The sequence below is a fragment of the Zootoca vivipara genome, chromosome 16 (assembly GCF_963506605.1).
Source record: "Zootoca vivipara chromosome 16, rZooViv1.1, whole genome shotgun sequence".
NCBI lineage: Eukaryota > Metazoa > Chordata > Lepidosauria > Squamata > Lacertidae > Zootoca > Zootoca vivipara.
This window is the reverse complement of record NC_083291.1, coordinates 42,471,810-42,485,287: the sequence shown is the minus strand read 5'-3', so window position 1 is coordinate 42,485,287 and position 13,478 is coordinate 42,471,810. Positions and strand designations below refer to the sequence as shown.

At 49.2% G+C, this 13,478-nt stretch overlaps 1 protein-coding gene across 1 annotated transcript; it reads left to right on the top strand.

Moving 5' to 3' along the window:
- Positions 1-3,951: 3,951 nt before the first annotated feature.
- EIF3G (eukaryotic translation initiation factor 3 subunit G) lies at positions 3,952-13,326 on the top strand. Its single transcript, XM_035140614.2, has 11 exons — positions 3,952-4,121; positions 5,694-5,740; positions 7,019-7,141; positions 7,240-7,328; positions 8,000-8,059; positions 10,724-10,828; positions 11,309-11,498; positions 11,625-11,732; positions 11,917-12,053; positions 12,171-12,277; positions 13,235-13,326. The coding sequence occupies exons 1-11, from the start codon at positions 4,102-4,104 to the stop codon at positions 13,248-13,250; spliced, it is 1,002 nt and encodes a 333-aa protein (XP_034996505.2). The 5' UTR covers positions 3,952-4,101; the 3' UTR covers positions 13,251-13,326.
- The last annotated feature ends 152 nt before the right edge of the window (positions 13,327-13,478 follow it).

Below are 13,478 nucleotides of genomic sequence, written 5' to 3'. Positions count from 1 at the left end.
GAAATGCCTGCCTGCCTGGACTCTGTGCTGGAACATGGAAATTGACAGGGTTTTAGTTCAGCTGGGATGATGTGCCAAGGGATTCTCACCAAGAGGGCTACTTCCAACCCCCAACCTTTTATATATACACACGGCTGTCAGGCCGCAGAGTATGTTTTTAGTGTAATTTAAATTTTAAAAAACTTCCTGCAAATTGATGGCTAACACAGTGAGGCAATAGTGGAGGAAGGGGGGGCGGTCCACCACCACCGGTACCATGGGACTGCCCAGTGAGAGGGGAGGGCGTCCTCTTCACCTGCTCCTCCTTCCCTCCCTCTGAGAGCTGTGCCTGTGCCACCCCTCCTGAACCCACTCAGGCTCAGGCAGCGCCTCCCCATACTCCTCTGGGAGGCAGAAACAGAGGGGGGGGGCAGGGCACTCTGAAGCACTTACACCCATGTATTTTCTTGAGTAATGTGCTGTGTTTTTGAAGTATCCCAAGGCTCTGTTGATGCTGTGAACAGATTAACAGAGTGACTCTTTCCTCCCTCTCTCTCTTCGCCCCCTCCCACCTTTCCACATCTCCCTGCTTAACTCTTTCCTGCCTCTCTTTAAGTCCTTTCTCACCCTGCAAAGAAACCTTTGGGGAGCAATTTTCCCCTTTCGGCTTGAAAAGAACCAAAATGCTCACAGGCTGGTCTCTAGTCCTTAGGGGATTCTGTGAGCCCGCTATGTAAAAGGATTCCCTGCGGTTGGAAGTTTGAACAAAAACAGGCAAGACCAAGGCAAAACTTAAAGCAAAGTGGCTAAGAAGCCTGACCTTTATTTGTATAAGCAAAACTGCTAAAGCAGGGTCTGTCGGGAACCCCCCACCCCCGAAGGTGCTCCCAACTTTTATTAGTTCCCCCCCACTTTCCAGTCCCCCCCTTCCATTTTTCATCATCACCACATCATCTCTACATCATCAGAGGGGAGGTGCATGGGCAGTACCTGGGTGTCAGGTAGCCATCCTTCCCGCCTTTTACCCATCACCTGATACCCAGTAATACAATACAATAAAACTCTTTACACTTCCTGACCCAACTGATCAAGTTGAGTCAGAATCCATTCCTGGGCTGCCTTTCTTTGTGATCTTGATGGCTACCTGTCTGGCACTTGAGTTAAGTGTCACCCCTGGGGTGAGGTGTTTCCTGCCTACTGACTCTACGCTTTTTGGTAAATGGCTGTCTGGAGTCTCTTTCTCTCCTGCCAAACAGGACTCGTGGAGATGGAAGGAGCAGCTGCTTTTAGTGGATTCCTGAGGCTCTGCACAGTGCATCTTTTATACAGTGACTTAGACAGGATAAAATTACTTCTAGGCTAGAGACATAGTAACATTATAACCAGTTAGGATGACAGCTGTCAATTGAAGGGGAAACACTTCATATGGTTGCAGTACCAGTGTTTCTTACTCTAGATGGCGCTGTTAGATAACATTCATTGGCTGGAGCACAACACGTTATTAAATACAGACAGTTCCTGCTGATCAGATCTGCCCCAAACCATGGTGGTCTTCTGGAGTTGGGCATATGCATAATTGCTGGCTAATCTGTCAAGTCTTTCCCCCAACAGGAACAGCTTTGCTAAAAGAATGTAGCAGCTACTAGACTCAGGATCTCTATGGATGTTCACTGGAATGTTTGTGGCCCCTTGCAGTCTCATCTCCTCATGCACATTTCCTTATAGTCTCAATGTTTGCATCTAATGAATAAACTGTGACTATTGTCAGTTACCTAGCCTGGTGTCATTTCTTTCACTGAACGTGTGAGGTATGTCAGTGTAGTGTATCAGGAGGAATGTGGAGTCACCTTTTTGCAATTGTGGCTTTGCTCAGGAATAAAGTACAGTTCATGATGTACATGATTTCCTCATAGTAATATCTCATATAATATACAAGCGGGGGGCCCCCATTCACTGTGTTTAGCGCAGGCTCCTTTCTCATAGAATTATAGTATTGTAGAGTGGGAAGGGACCCCGATGAGGATTATCTAGGGCGGCTAACCCTCCACAGTGCAGGAATATGCACTTGTCCCATCCTTTCTGCATTTGGTCTCAGCGCTTGTTTGCCCCGCCCATCTGCTATGTAAATTTACATGACACACACACACACATATGGTTTATCTCTTATTCTAGTCCTCTGAGTAGACTCACTGAAATGAATTAAAAATCCAAGCATTGATTTCAAAGGGTCTGCACTAAGTAGGATTTAGCTGGATGTAGCCTGTAATTATAACCAAAGACCAAAAAGATCTCCACTAGCCAGTTTATTTGAGTGCCTTATTCTCCGGGGTGTGTGTGTGTGTGTCATTTATTTATAATTGCCTAATCAGATGGAACTAAATTGCATTATGCTGTAAGGACTGTTCATAAAATCTTACAATTGTGGAGTTGGAAGGGTCATCTAGTCCAACCCCCTGCAATGCAGGAATCTCAGCTAAAGCATCCAAGACAGGAGGCCATCTAACCTCTGCTTAAAAACCTCCAAGGACGGAGAGTCCACAACCTTTTGAGGGACATTGTTCCACTGTTGAACAGCTCTTGCTGTCAGAAAGTTCTTTCTGTTGTTTAGCCGGAATCTCCTTGTAACTTGAAGCCAATGGTTCAGGTCCTAGCCTCCAGAGGAGGAAACAAACATGTTTCAGCATGTGAGATACTTTTAGATCTTTCAAGATGGCTCTCCTATCTCCCCTCAGTCTCCTCTTTTCCAGGCAAAACACACCCAGCTCCTTCAAGCGTTCTTCATAAGGCTTGGTTTTTTGATCCTTGATCATCATGGTTGCCCTCCTCTGCACATGCTCCAGCTTGTCAACACCCTTCTTAAATTGTGATGCCCAGAATTGGACACAGGATTCCTGGTGGGGTCTGACCAAGGCAGAATAGAGGAGTACTGAATCTAGAGACCAAGCTTCTGTTGATGCAGCCAATAATAGCATTTGCTTTTTTTGCTGCAGCATTACATTGTTGACTCATTTTGTGGTCTGCGCTGTGGGTTAAACCACAGAGCCTAGGGCTTGCTGATCAGAAGGTCGGCGGATCGAATCCCTGTGACGGGGTGAGCTCCCGTTGCTTGGTCCCAGCTCCTGCCAACCTAGCAGTTTGAAAGCACGTCAAAGTGCAAGTAGATAAATAGGTACTGCTACAGCGGGAAGGTAAACGGCGTTTCCATGTGCTGCTCTGGTTCACCAGAAGCAGCTTAGTTATGCTGGCCACATGACCTGGAAGCTGTACACTGGCTCCCTTGGCCAATAATGCGAGATGAGCGTCGCAACCCCAGAGTTGGTCACGACTGGACCTAATGGTCAGGGGTCCCTTTACCTTTACAGATCCTTTAACATGCACTGCTTGTAAGCCAAGCGTCCTCCATCTTATATTGGTGAAGCTGGTTGTTTCAGGCTGAAAGGGACTAGGGGGACTTTGAAGAACAGAAATAAAAACCCCTTCTCATGGGCTCCTGCGCCACTTGCTGCAATTCAGGGATTTTTAAACAGGGAGTTTTGTGAAACACTTGCCTGACCACCCCGCTCCCTATGTCGGAGGGAACCTCAGCGCCGCCGCCCCGCCCCCCCCCGCCGGGCCTTCCTGGGCTTTCCCGGGCTGGCGGAGGGCTGCGAGAAGACTCGGCGGGGGGCGGAGGGCGCCTGTGACGCCACCCAAATCCTCCGTCCTTGAGCAATATTGCGGCTGGAGCTGTCTGGGCTTGAAGCAAGACAAAGAAAGAACATGATGAGGCGGAGAAGAGGAGGCAGGAATGGGAAGGCGGGGCTCCCGGATGAGGAGCAGTGGGAGGGGCGGCAAAAGCGCCGCTGCAGTGACGCCAGAGTGGCTTAGGAGGCTTCTTCCGCGCCTGCGCAACGTCCCGGCGCTTTGGTCCAACGCGCATCGTGAGGCGCAGGCGCAAGTGGCCTCCCCCACCAGTCAGCCACCGCGCCGGAGAGACTACACTTCCCAGGATGCTACGCGCCCGCTGAGGCCTCTGCTCTGCTCTGCTCCGCGACGCGCCTGAGCCTCGCCCGACCCTCTTCGTGCGCACGAGGCCTGCGCTTTCTTTCCTGCTCGCGCTGCTGCTGCTGCTGCTGGGCGACCATGCCGACGGGGGACTACGAGTGAGAGAGGGGTGCTGGGCGTGGGGAGGGTCGGCGGGAGCCGGGCGGGTCGCGCAGCCTTGGCGGGCTCCAGGCGGCGCCTCCCCGCGTCCTTCGCTTCGGCCTGGGCCCTGCCACTTCTCGGGGCGGGCGAGGGGCTCCGAGGGCGGCTGCCCTGAGGCTCCTCCCGGGCTCCGGAGATGCGGCGGCGGCCGCTGGAGGTCTGCGTGGCCTGCTCGCTCCCGCCTGGCGCTCGGGCTTCGCCTCGGGCCTTCCGGCCGGCCGCCCCCTCCTTCCCTGCCGCGCCGCCCCTCGTCCCGGGAGCAGCCCCTGCCTTCGAGCATCTGACCCCGAGCCAGTTTAAACATAGCATCAGAGAATCCTAGAATTGTCGAGTTGGAAGGAACCCTGAGGATCATCTAGTCCAGCCCCCTGCAATGCAAGCACCCAGAAAGCCCCAAGGAATGAGTGATACTGCGCAGCCTCTGTTTCGCAGCCCCTGGTTGTTTCCTGGGCCTAGTTCGGGTTGGAAAGCTGTGGGTGGGAGACTTGTCACATCTCCCCATGTAAAGTGTCGTGTTCATATACAGACGTGGGCTCCAGAAGCCAGTCTGTTCTCTGTGAGTTTAATAGATGGGGAGATGGTGCATGTGCAGAGGAGCTCTGGACGGTTGAGCCTCCGCCTCAAACTTTCTCAGTAAGGAGTGGAGTGTGTTGGGTGCTTGTGCAAGAGAAGGTCTTGGAAAGGGTGATTGAGCTATTAGATTGAGAGGTAAATACTTTGGTAAGGAGAAGGTGGTTCTTTGCTGGGTTTGGGGCAAAGTGAAGCATGTGAGCTTATTTTGAGGGAGGCGTTGGAAGGAGCATGCAGGAGTGCAGAAGAAGGAAGATGAGGCCTTAGCTTGGTAGACCTTGTTCTGTGGGGCTCCTGTGCCCTTTGCGGGACGTGTTTATCTCTTGGAGGCAGAACTCCTGGGCCTTGGTCAGAAAGCTTGAGAGACTAATGTAGGTTCTGGTTGACTAGTAGTCGAATGCTTTTCCTTGGAGGTTGGGCAGAAGAGGAAATAAAAGAGCAGCTGTTGACCAAATGTGTTAATGGCAGAGTACCTGGAATAGAGTTTCAGGGTGGAGTTATGGATGCCATTTGGAATGTGGTGGGGAGACGTTCCTATCTTTCATATGAAGAAGCCAATGTGCATTTTGGTAGAATTAAAGTGACTCGCAATGAAAGTATGAGGTATATGGGTGAGGGTCAGGGACTAGTCATACTACAAGTAAGTGGTAAGAAAGTACTGGGTGTGGGAAGAGCGATTGCTGAGGTTAGAGGACAAGAAAGGACTAATTATATACAGTGGACGCTCGGGTTGCGAACGTGATCCGTGCGGGAGGCACGTTTGCAACCCGCAGCATTCACAACCTGCAGCGCCGCATCTGCGGGTTGCGATTCGGCGCTTATGCGGAAAGCGCAATTTAGTGCTGCTGCGCAACCCAAAAGCGCACAACTTGAAGCGGCCATAACGTAACCTGAGGTATGACTGTATTTACGTTAACTGTGAACAGATTCTTAACTTGGTATCTCTAACTCTGTTTCAGCTCCAAGCCCAGTTGGGCAGACCAAGTGGAAGAGGAAGGAGATGATGGTGAGAAATTTCATGTGTCATTGAACAAGGTGCATGCTAAAGGAAGAGCAGCCCCTTTGGCCCAGAATGGATTTTATTTTCCTTGTACCTTGAAATCTGTACCCACATCTTGGACACACCAAGGAAATTAGATCTCAGCTAGCCTCTGCTTTTTCCCTGTCTATCCCACCTGGATGCCTTCAGACAAGTTTATGGTGCTACAGTGGTACCTCAACATCCGAATGCCTCGACTTCCGAAGGTTTCGACTTACGAAGTCGGCAAACCCGGAAGTACTTTCGCCACGCATGCATTCTGCGCCTGCGAGAAGTCACAGTGCTCCAAAGAAATTCCAAAGAAATGGAAGCCTGGCCTCAACAATCCATTTTGAAGGGGCAGGAGGGAGTATAAACCATGTGAATTTTGAGTAATAGTTGGGGGGTGGATTTGGCTGGAAACAGGTTACTACTTTTGTCAGGGGAGCCACACTGAGGGGAGATCATTCCATCAGGTAAGCAGATATGCTTGCTCAGATGGAGCAAACTGCTACCCTGTTTCCCCCCAAATAAGACATACCCATAAAATAACCCATAGCAGGATTTCTAAGCATTTGTGCAATATAAGCCATACCCCCCAAAATAAGCCATAGTGATAGGCGCAGTTCTGGAGGGTGCCAAGGAAGAGGTGAGGCTGGACGCGTAATAAAAAATAAGGCACCCCCTGAAAATAAGCCATAGTGTGTCTTCTTCAGGACATACATATATATATATATACATACACACACACATACATATATGAGACAGTGTCTTATTTCCGGAGAAACACGGTAATGTTGAATTCCTTCCAAGAGGTCTTAACTTTTTCTTCATCATCATATTCATTACAGGTAGGTAGCCGTGTTGGTCTGATGTAGTGTGTGGGGGATTCCTTCCAGTAGCACCTTAGAGATCAACTAAGTTTGTCATTAGTATGAGCTTTCGTGGTCTCTAGGTGCTACTGGAAGGAATAATATTAATTGTGAAGCCTCCACTCCAAACAATGAGATCTTCCTCTAAAGTTTCTTATCTCTGTGTTGTCAACATTCCAAAGGAACTTGAAGCTCATGTGGCCATGTTCAGGAGTACTTAGGTATTTATAAGCATCTTTACCTCTGGAATCTCATGAATGTATTTTATTTTGGGCAGCCCTGTTTTCATTCCGAACAGCTATACAAATTTGACTATACTAATTTACTATTAGAGAGAATGATAATATCCTTCATGTAAAGACTTTAACTGAGTTATTGTCCTTCCCCAACACAGATAAATGCATCACCAGCGACCTGCTCAAGGACATCCCCCTGAGTGGAGTGCTGGGTGGAGGCGGAGGCGGAGGTGGAGCTGTAAATGTAACTGTGACCATTGAGCCAGAGCTTGTGAAAGGAGGTAAATGCTCACTTTGCATTTCAAAAAGGGATTGCAGTATTGGGTGACTTGGAGACACAGAAAGATTACTATAGTTCCCACCCCCACTACTTTTACAGAACCTCTCCCATCACCCAAGGAGCTTGTGAATGGAAACATCAAAACAGTGACTGAGTACAGGGAAGAGGAGGATGGCCGCAAGGTGAAGGTGAGTGGGGGCTTGGGATCAAGCCATACAGTGGTACCTCGCAAGACGAATGCCTCGCACAATGAAAAACTCGCAAGACGAAAGCGTTCTGCGATGGTTTTGGTGACTCGCAAGACGAAGTTTTTTACGGCCGTCCTTTGCAAGATGATTTTTTTTTGCGGTTTGTTTTGTTTTTGCCACGGCAAACCACGCTTCACAAGCCGAAATTATCACAAGACGAAGTGACTCATGGAACGAATTAATTTTGTCTTGCGAGGCACCACTGTACCTCTCTTCTTTCCCCCCAGCTCTCATTCTCAGGGTGTCATTATCCTCTTGGTGTCTTGTGTTATTAGGGATTTGGCCCCCCCCTCACTTCCAGTTGCCTTTCGTTGACAGCACACCACTTCCTAGGTTGCATGGGGGCAGAATCTCCATGTCCCATGGTTCATTTCTGTTTTTAGTCTGAAAGTGATGACCCCGCTAGATGTTTTCCTCCAATCTTTCATGTTGCTCGAGTTCTGCAGGCTCGATTGAATAGGTTTTGGGTGGAGGTTGGTTGTGACTGTAACTGTGTGGTCAGGAAGAAGCAAGCAAATTCTACCTGCAGGTGTGATCCTCAGGCTTTTCCCATTTCCTCTTTGTTGATTCTTGCCCTGGGCATAATATGACGTATTGCTATCCTTTGCCAGATTATCCGCACCTTTCGAATTGAGACCCGGAAGGCCTCAAAGGCTGTGGCTAGGCGAAAGGTGAGTCACCTAAGAGAGTGAATTTACCCCCTTGGACCTTCCTCCTTGACCACTTGGCATATGCCATCATCAGATCTGAAGTAATGGTACTGGAGCAAGAGATGTCTAAAAGCCAAAACAATATACAGTACAGTATATTTTTTTTATCTCAAACCAGTATTCCAATGATAAACAAATAGGTCCATAAGAAGTGAAGTCTGAATTTGTTCTTGATTGGCTTAAAATTGGATCTGAGGCCCACCCTCAGCCAGTGCATGTTGAAGGGAGGTCCCACCATTAGTTATGCAAGTTTTGGTGCTCATCAGACTTTTCTGTGAACTCAGCCCTCTGATCTGTAACATTTTAGTCTTGCTCTCTCTTTCTGAGTGAAGAGGTCGTTTTTGCATGTATTCTTCACATTGGCTAGATGATGGGAGTTACATTCCAATTAACATCTGGAGGGGACCATGTTGGGAGAGGCTGGCTAAAGGGGGGGGGGAAACACCCAAGGTCTTTTGCTTTATTCCAGCCAACTCAGCTGTAAATTACATGGTTTGGGGCTGAATTTATTTTATTTCTTTATATATTTATACAAATAATTATATGGCACTATGTCATAAAAATGTTTCACAGCAGCTTTCAACAATATAAAAACAAGAAACTAGACAGTAAAATCATAAAGAGTTTTGAGTCCATGAGGACTCAAACTCTTTGTCAGCCTGGATGTTAAATGAAGCAAGTCGGGGAGGGAGAAAAGCTGGCTTGGTCTTAATAATAATAATAGTTATTAATAATACATTTTTATTTATTTATTTATTTATATCCCGCCCTCCCCAGCCAAGCCCAGAGCAGCTAACACTAGATATAAAACAACTGATTAAAATACAACCTAAGAACAAGACTAAATACATTAAAATTAAAAATGTAGCCTCATACAGAAGGAAATGGAAAATGGGGGAGGGGATCAGGTTGGCTCAGGCCAAAGGCCAGGCACAACAACTGCAGAAAGAAATCAGGTCCTGCACGGCCCTAGTCTCAGGAGACAGAGCATTCCACCTGGTCGGAGCCAGTGTTGAGAAGGCCCTGGTTCTAGTTGAGGCTAATCTGATTTCCTTCTGGCCCAGGACCTCTCAGGTGTTACTATTTATGGACCTTAAGGTCCTCCACGGGGCATACATCATATCTTGTGCCTGTTTTCAGCACTCCTCACTCCTAATCCTTGGAACAAGTAATCCTATATAATAATGTCCAAGTTGTCCCTGCGTCCAAGCTGTCCCGTGTGTCCCTGGGTCACTGCGCATGTCCCCCAGGGACACAGGGATTGGACAGCAGAGACAACCAGGGACACAGGGATTGGACGCGCGCGCTCTCCCCACCCCCCACCCCTCTGCCAACCGCTGCTCCCGGCGGGACAAGCACCTCACTGCAGTTGCGCTAAAGCGTGAGGAGGAGAAGGCTGCTTTCCCCCCCTCCTACCCTCCCCGGCCACCGGCGACTAGCAGCAAGTCCCCCCACCCCTCTGCCTACCATTTCGTTGGCGGAACTGCCTCAGTCAAGGGACGGTGCCCCCACCCACCCACTCAGCCAGCCCAGCCGCCCAACACTATGCGCTCCTTGGGACGCAGATTGCTGTGCCTCTGACAAAGCCGTCTTGAAGGCAGGGAGGGTCGCCGTGGATGTAGTCGGGATGGTGCCGCCGCCCGCCGGGTTCACAATGGGGCGAAAGCGGGTGACTGCTCCTGGGAAAGTCAGCGTCTCAGGGTGTGAAGGAGGGAGGGAGGCTCATCCCCCCAAGACAAAACAAACTTCGCCGTCGTACTGGAGGTGGGGGAAGAGAGACACCTTTCTCCCATGAGCGCGGCTCCCCTCAAGTGCAGAAAAGATACCCGCTCCGTTGCCACCGTCCCAGAAAGCCCCTGTTTGCCTTTGTAATTGTTATCGCCACTCATTATGGTAGTACCTTACAGTATTTGTCTCAAGCCTCACGCACTGACGAGGTTTGGAAGCCCCGCCTAGGAGCAGGCAGGACCCTGCCCGCTTCTCCCCTGCCCTCTGCCCCGCCCAACCCTCTCTTGATTTCAACCTCCCAACCAGCACCCGCGCGCGCACGCTCCCGTGTCCTGCTCCGAGATTTCAAGTAAGGATTCAGTGAGATGGGTTACGGAGCAGCGTGCGCGCCTGCGCGGAAACGCGCAGATTCCCTCCGCTCTCACTCTTCCCCCAACCTCCCAACCAGCAGCCGCGTGCGCACGCTCTCACATATCCTCTAGCGCCCGTTTTCTAAACGGGCTGAACAACACTAGTGTAACATAACATCTTTACCTTTCCTAGGCTTCCGGCCATATTGGCTTAATAGCTTTAGATGGGGAAATTATTTTGACGTGGATGATTTTTTTTCATTGTACTATCTCATATTTTGAGATGCTGGATCTTATATGGTGTTTTGATACTCTTTACATCTTGTTGACAAGAGTGTTTTGCTGCTGCTGTTTTGCTTTGGAGCAGCTGGTGTGCAATTTGCTCAGAATTTGGAATCTGCCAGCTGGGGATTCTTTTAGAAATCACCCTGCTGGTCTTTCCAGCCCATTCCTACTACGTCTACCTTGCAACATCTTTCTCCCCCACTTCTTGGGGATTGCAAATGAGATCAAAGACTTCATCCAGCTCTTTTGTTCTGCTCTCTAGAACTGGAAAAAATTTGGAAACTCAGAGTTTGATGCCCCTGGCCCAAATGTGGCCACTACCACCGTGAGCGATGATGTGTTCATGACTTTCATCACCAGTAAGGAGGTGAGTGGCAGCATGCAGGAAGGTAGGGGGTGGAAAGCAGGGTTTCAAGACAGGTTGTGGTGCTTGTGTTTCCGGGGGGAAATGGCATGGGAAGCTGCTTTGTTCTGAGTCAGCCCCCTGGGCCATTTAGCACAGTAATGTCCACCTTGAGTGGCAGCTGCTCTCCAGGGTTTCAGGGAGCAGGTCCTTCCAATCCCTACCTGGAGAAAGTTAAACATGGGACCTCCTGCTTCCAAATCAGGTGTCTGCCACTGAGCTGTTGCCATTGCCTGTTAACATTCTGACACATTCTTTTTTGAGGGTGGAGCAGAGGGCACTTTCTACCGGTATTGCCTGTGCCTCCTAAGATTACTGGCACAGACAAGACACTGCTGATAGGAGACACTTGGTTGGAACTTAATCGTTTTGTGGGCTCTGAATGCGGGTGGGAAGACAAGCAGACTTTCAGTTGGCCACACACTCGGTTGTGTCCTTTGCCAGGACTTGAATTGCCAAGAGGAGGAGGACCCCATGAACAAGCTGAAAGGGCAGAAGATCGTGTCGTGCCGTATCTGCAAGGGTGATCATTGGACCACTCGCTGCCCATATAAAGACACCCTGGGACCTATGCAGAAGGAGCTGGCAGAGCAGCTGGGGCTCTCCACAGGCGAGAAGGACAAACTACCAGGAGGTGAGGGGTGCAAAAAGGCAGAGGATATGGGGTGAGCCCTTCCTGCAGAGACAGGTTGGCTTATGCCAGGGATGGGAAGAAGAGTTGTGCTCAGAGTTTCAATAACACTGCATTTTGTTTCTGCAGAACCGGAACCTGTTCAAGCCCAGCAAAGCAAGACGGGGAAGTATGTCCCACCCAGCCTGAGAGATGGAGCCACCCGCAGAGGGGAGTCCATGCAGCCTAACCGTAGAGGTAGGTTCCCTTTGAGGGGAGGTTGGGACTGAATCGACCGTGTCCTGACATCTTGCAGTCTAGTCCTGTGTATATTCTGTGCCTTACAAGCCCTAGGCCTGCTTGAAAGATAGTTTAGCTGGCAGGTATTTAAGAGTCCTTCAGTTTTTGCTACCCTGATCCAACAGTCCTCCTTGTATCTTAGCCGATGATAATGCCACCATCCGTGTCACCAATCTGTCCGAAGACACCCGGGAGACTGACCTGCAGGAGCTGTTCCGTCCTTTTGGGTCCATATCCCGCATCTACTTAGCCAAGGACAAAACCACTGGCCAATCCAAGGTGAGAAAGAGGGATTGATAATTGGGCTGAAAGAGGTGGGGGAAGAGGTGGCAATAATATAGATACAAGCAAAAATTACCTTCTTTTATTTTCATCTTTCCTGCTGCTTACCTTCAGGGCTTTGCCTTCATCAGCTTCCATCGCCGAGAAGATGCTGCTAGGGCCATTGCAGGGGTATCTGGCTTTGGCTACGATCACCTGATCCTAAATGTGGAATGGGCCAAGTAAGTAGGACTCTATATAGGGTAGGCCAGGGGTAGCCAACTTCCAGGAGACTGCGATCTACTTGCAGAGTTGTAAACTGGAGGTGATCTACCCCCATTTTAGTGGGGTTCAGGTCAAAGTTGTTGAGTTTTTTTATAACCCTTTTTTGGGGTGCAGGGTAAAAACTTCAGTTTGTGGGGGCCACCTAACTTTCAGGGGCAGGAGGATTACTCGCTTACCAAAATATCGCTGCAAAAACTCCGTTCTTCATTCCACGGAACAGGATAAAATGCAGGGAGGGGAGAGGGACAGGGGGCTCTTAGACAAAAGCAAAGGAAAAGGAGCCCACGATCGACTGCAGCCTTACAGGGATCGACCAGTCTGAAGTGGTGCAGAGCTATGCGGATTCACTGTTTTAGTTTTTTTAAAATAGCCCTCAGTTTTGGTCATAAAATTCAGCCTTGGTGGAATTTTGAATCAGTGATTGGGGAAACAAAGCACCTCAGTGGATTCCCCCCCCCCCCTCAAAAGGCAGGACTTGGCAGCCTAGGAGTTCTCTCTCCCCGTCTGTCTGTCTGTCTGTCTGTCTGTCTGTCTGTCTGTCTGTCTGTCTGTCTGTCTGTCTGTCTCCTAACGTTGATGGCTCCATACAAAGTAACAATGGTTGATGGCCAACCCTCAGTTGATCTTTTCACCCTGAGCAAATTTCCCACCTTGCCATCTTTTGGAGCCAGCCACAATTAGCATGTTGGAATGAAGAGCAACCGGCACTCAGGGGAAAAAGACAGTAGTCACCATTAAATCCTGTTTCTGAGTCCATTGCTGAAGTTGCCCTTAAAATTTTCAAGCTTTTCTCACTACATGAGGCTTAGCAACAGCTTTGTTCTTAAATATGAGAGGTTCTGCATTGGATGCAAAATCTTCAGTCGTCCACTTGTTAAAATACTAATGCCTCTTTTTTCCCCTCCTCACTCCAGACCTTCCACCAACTAAGGCTTCCTGTCCTGCATTTGTCTTTGGAAATTGCCCAGTTCTGCTCCTCACTGGAAATAAAGGTTCCTTTCAGTCACTCTCCTGTGGTGTGTCTCAGTCGCTCATCAAAATAGCCCTATTGTTGCTGGAGTCACCCAATTTCATTTTAACAACAGAGTTTCTTTTTACTGAGTGATTTGTTAGATACACAGGCTTTCTGATGCAAGAGTGTTTAATTTTTATTATAAC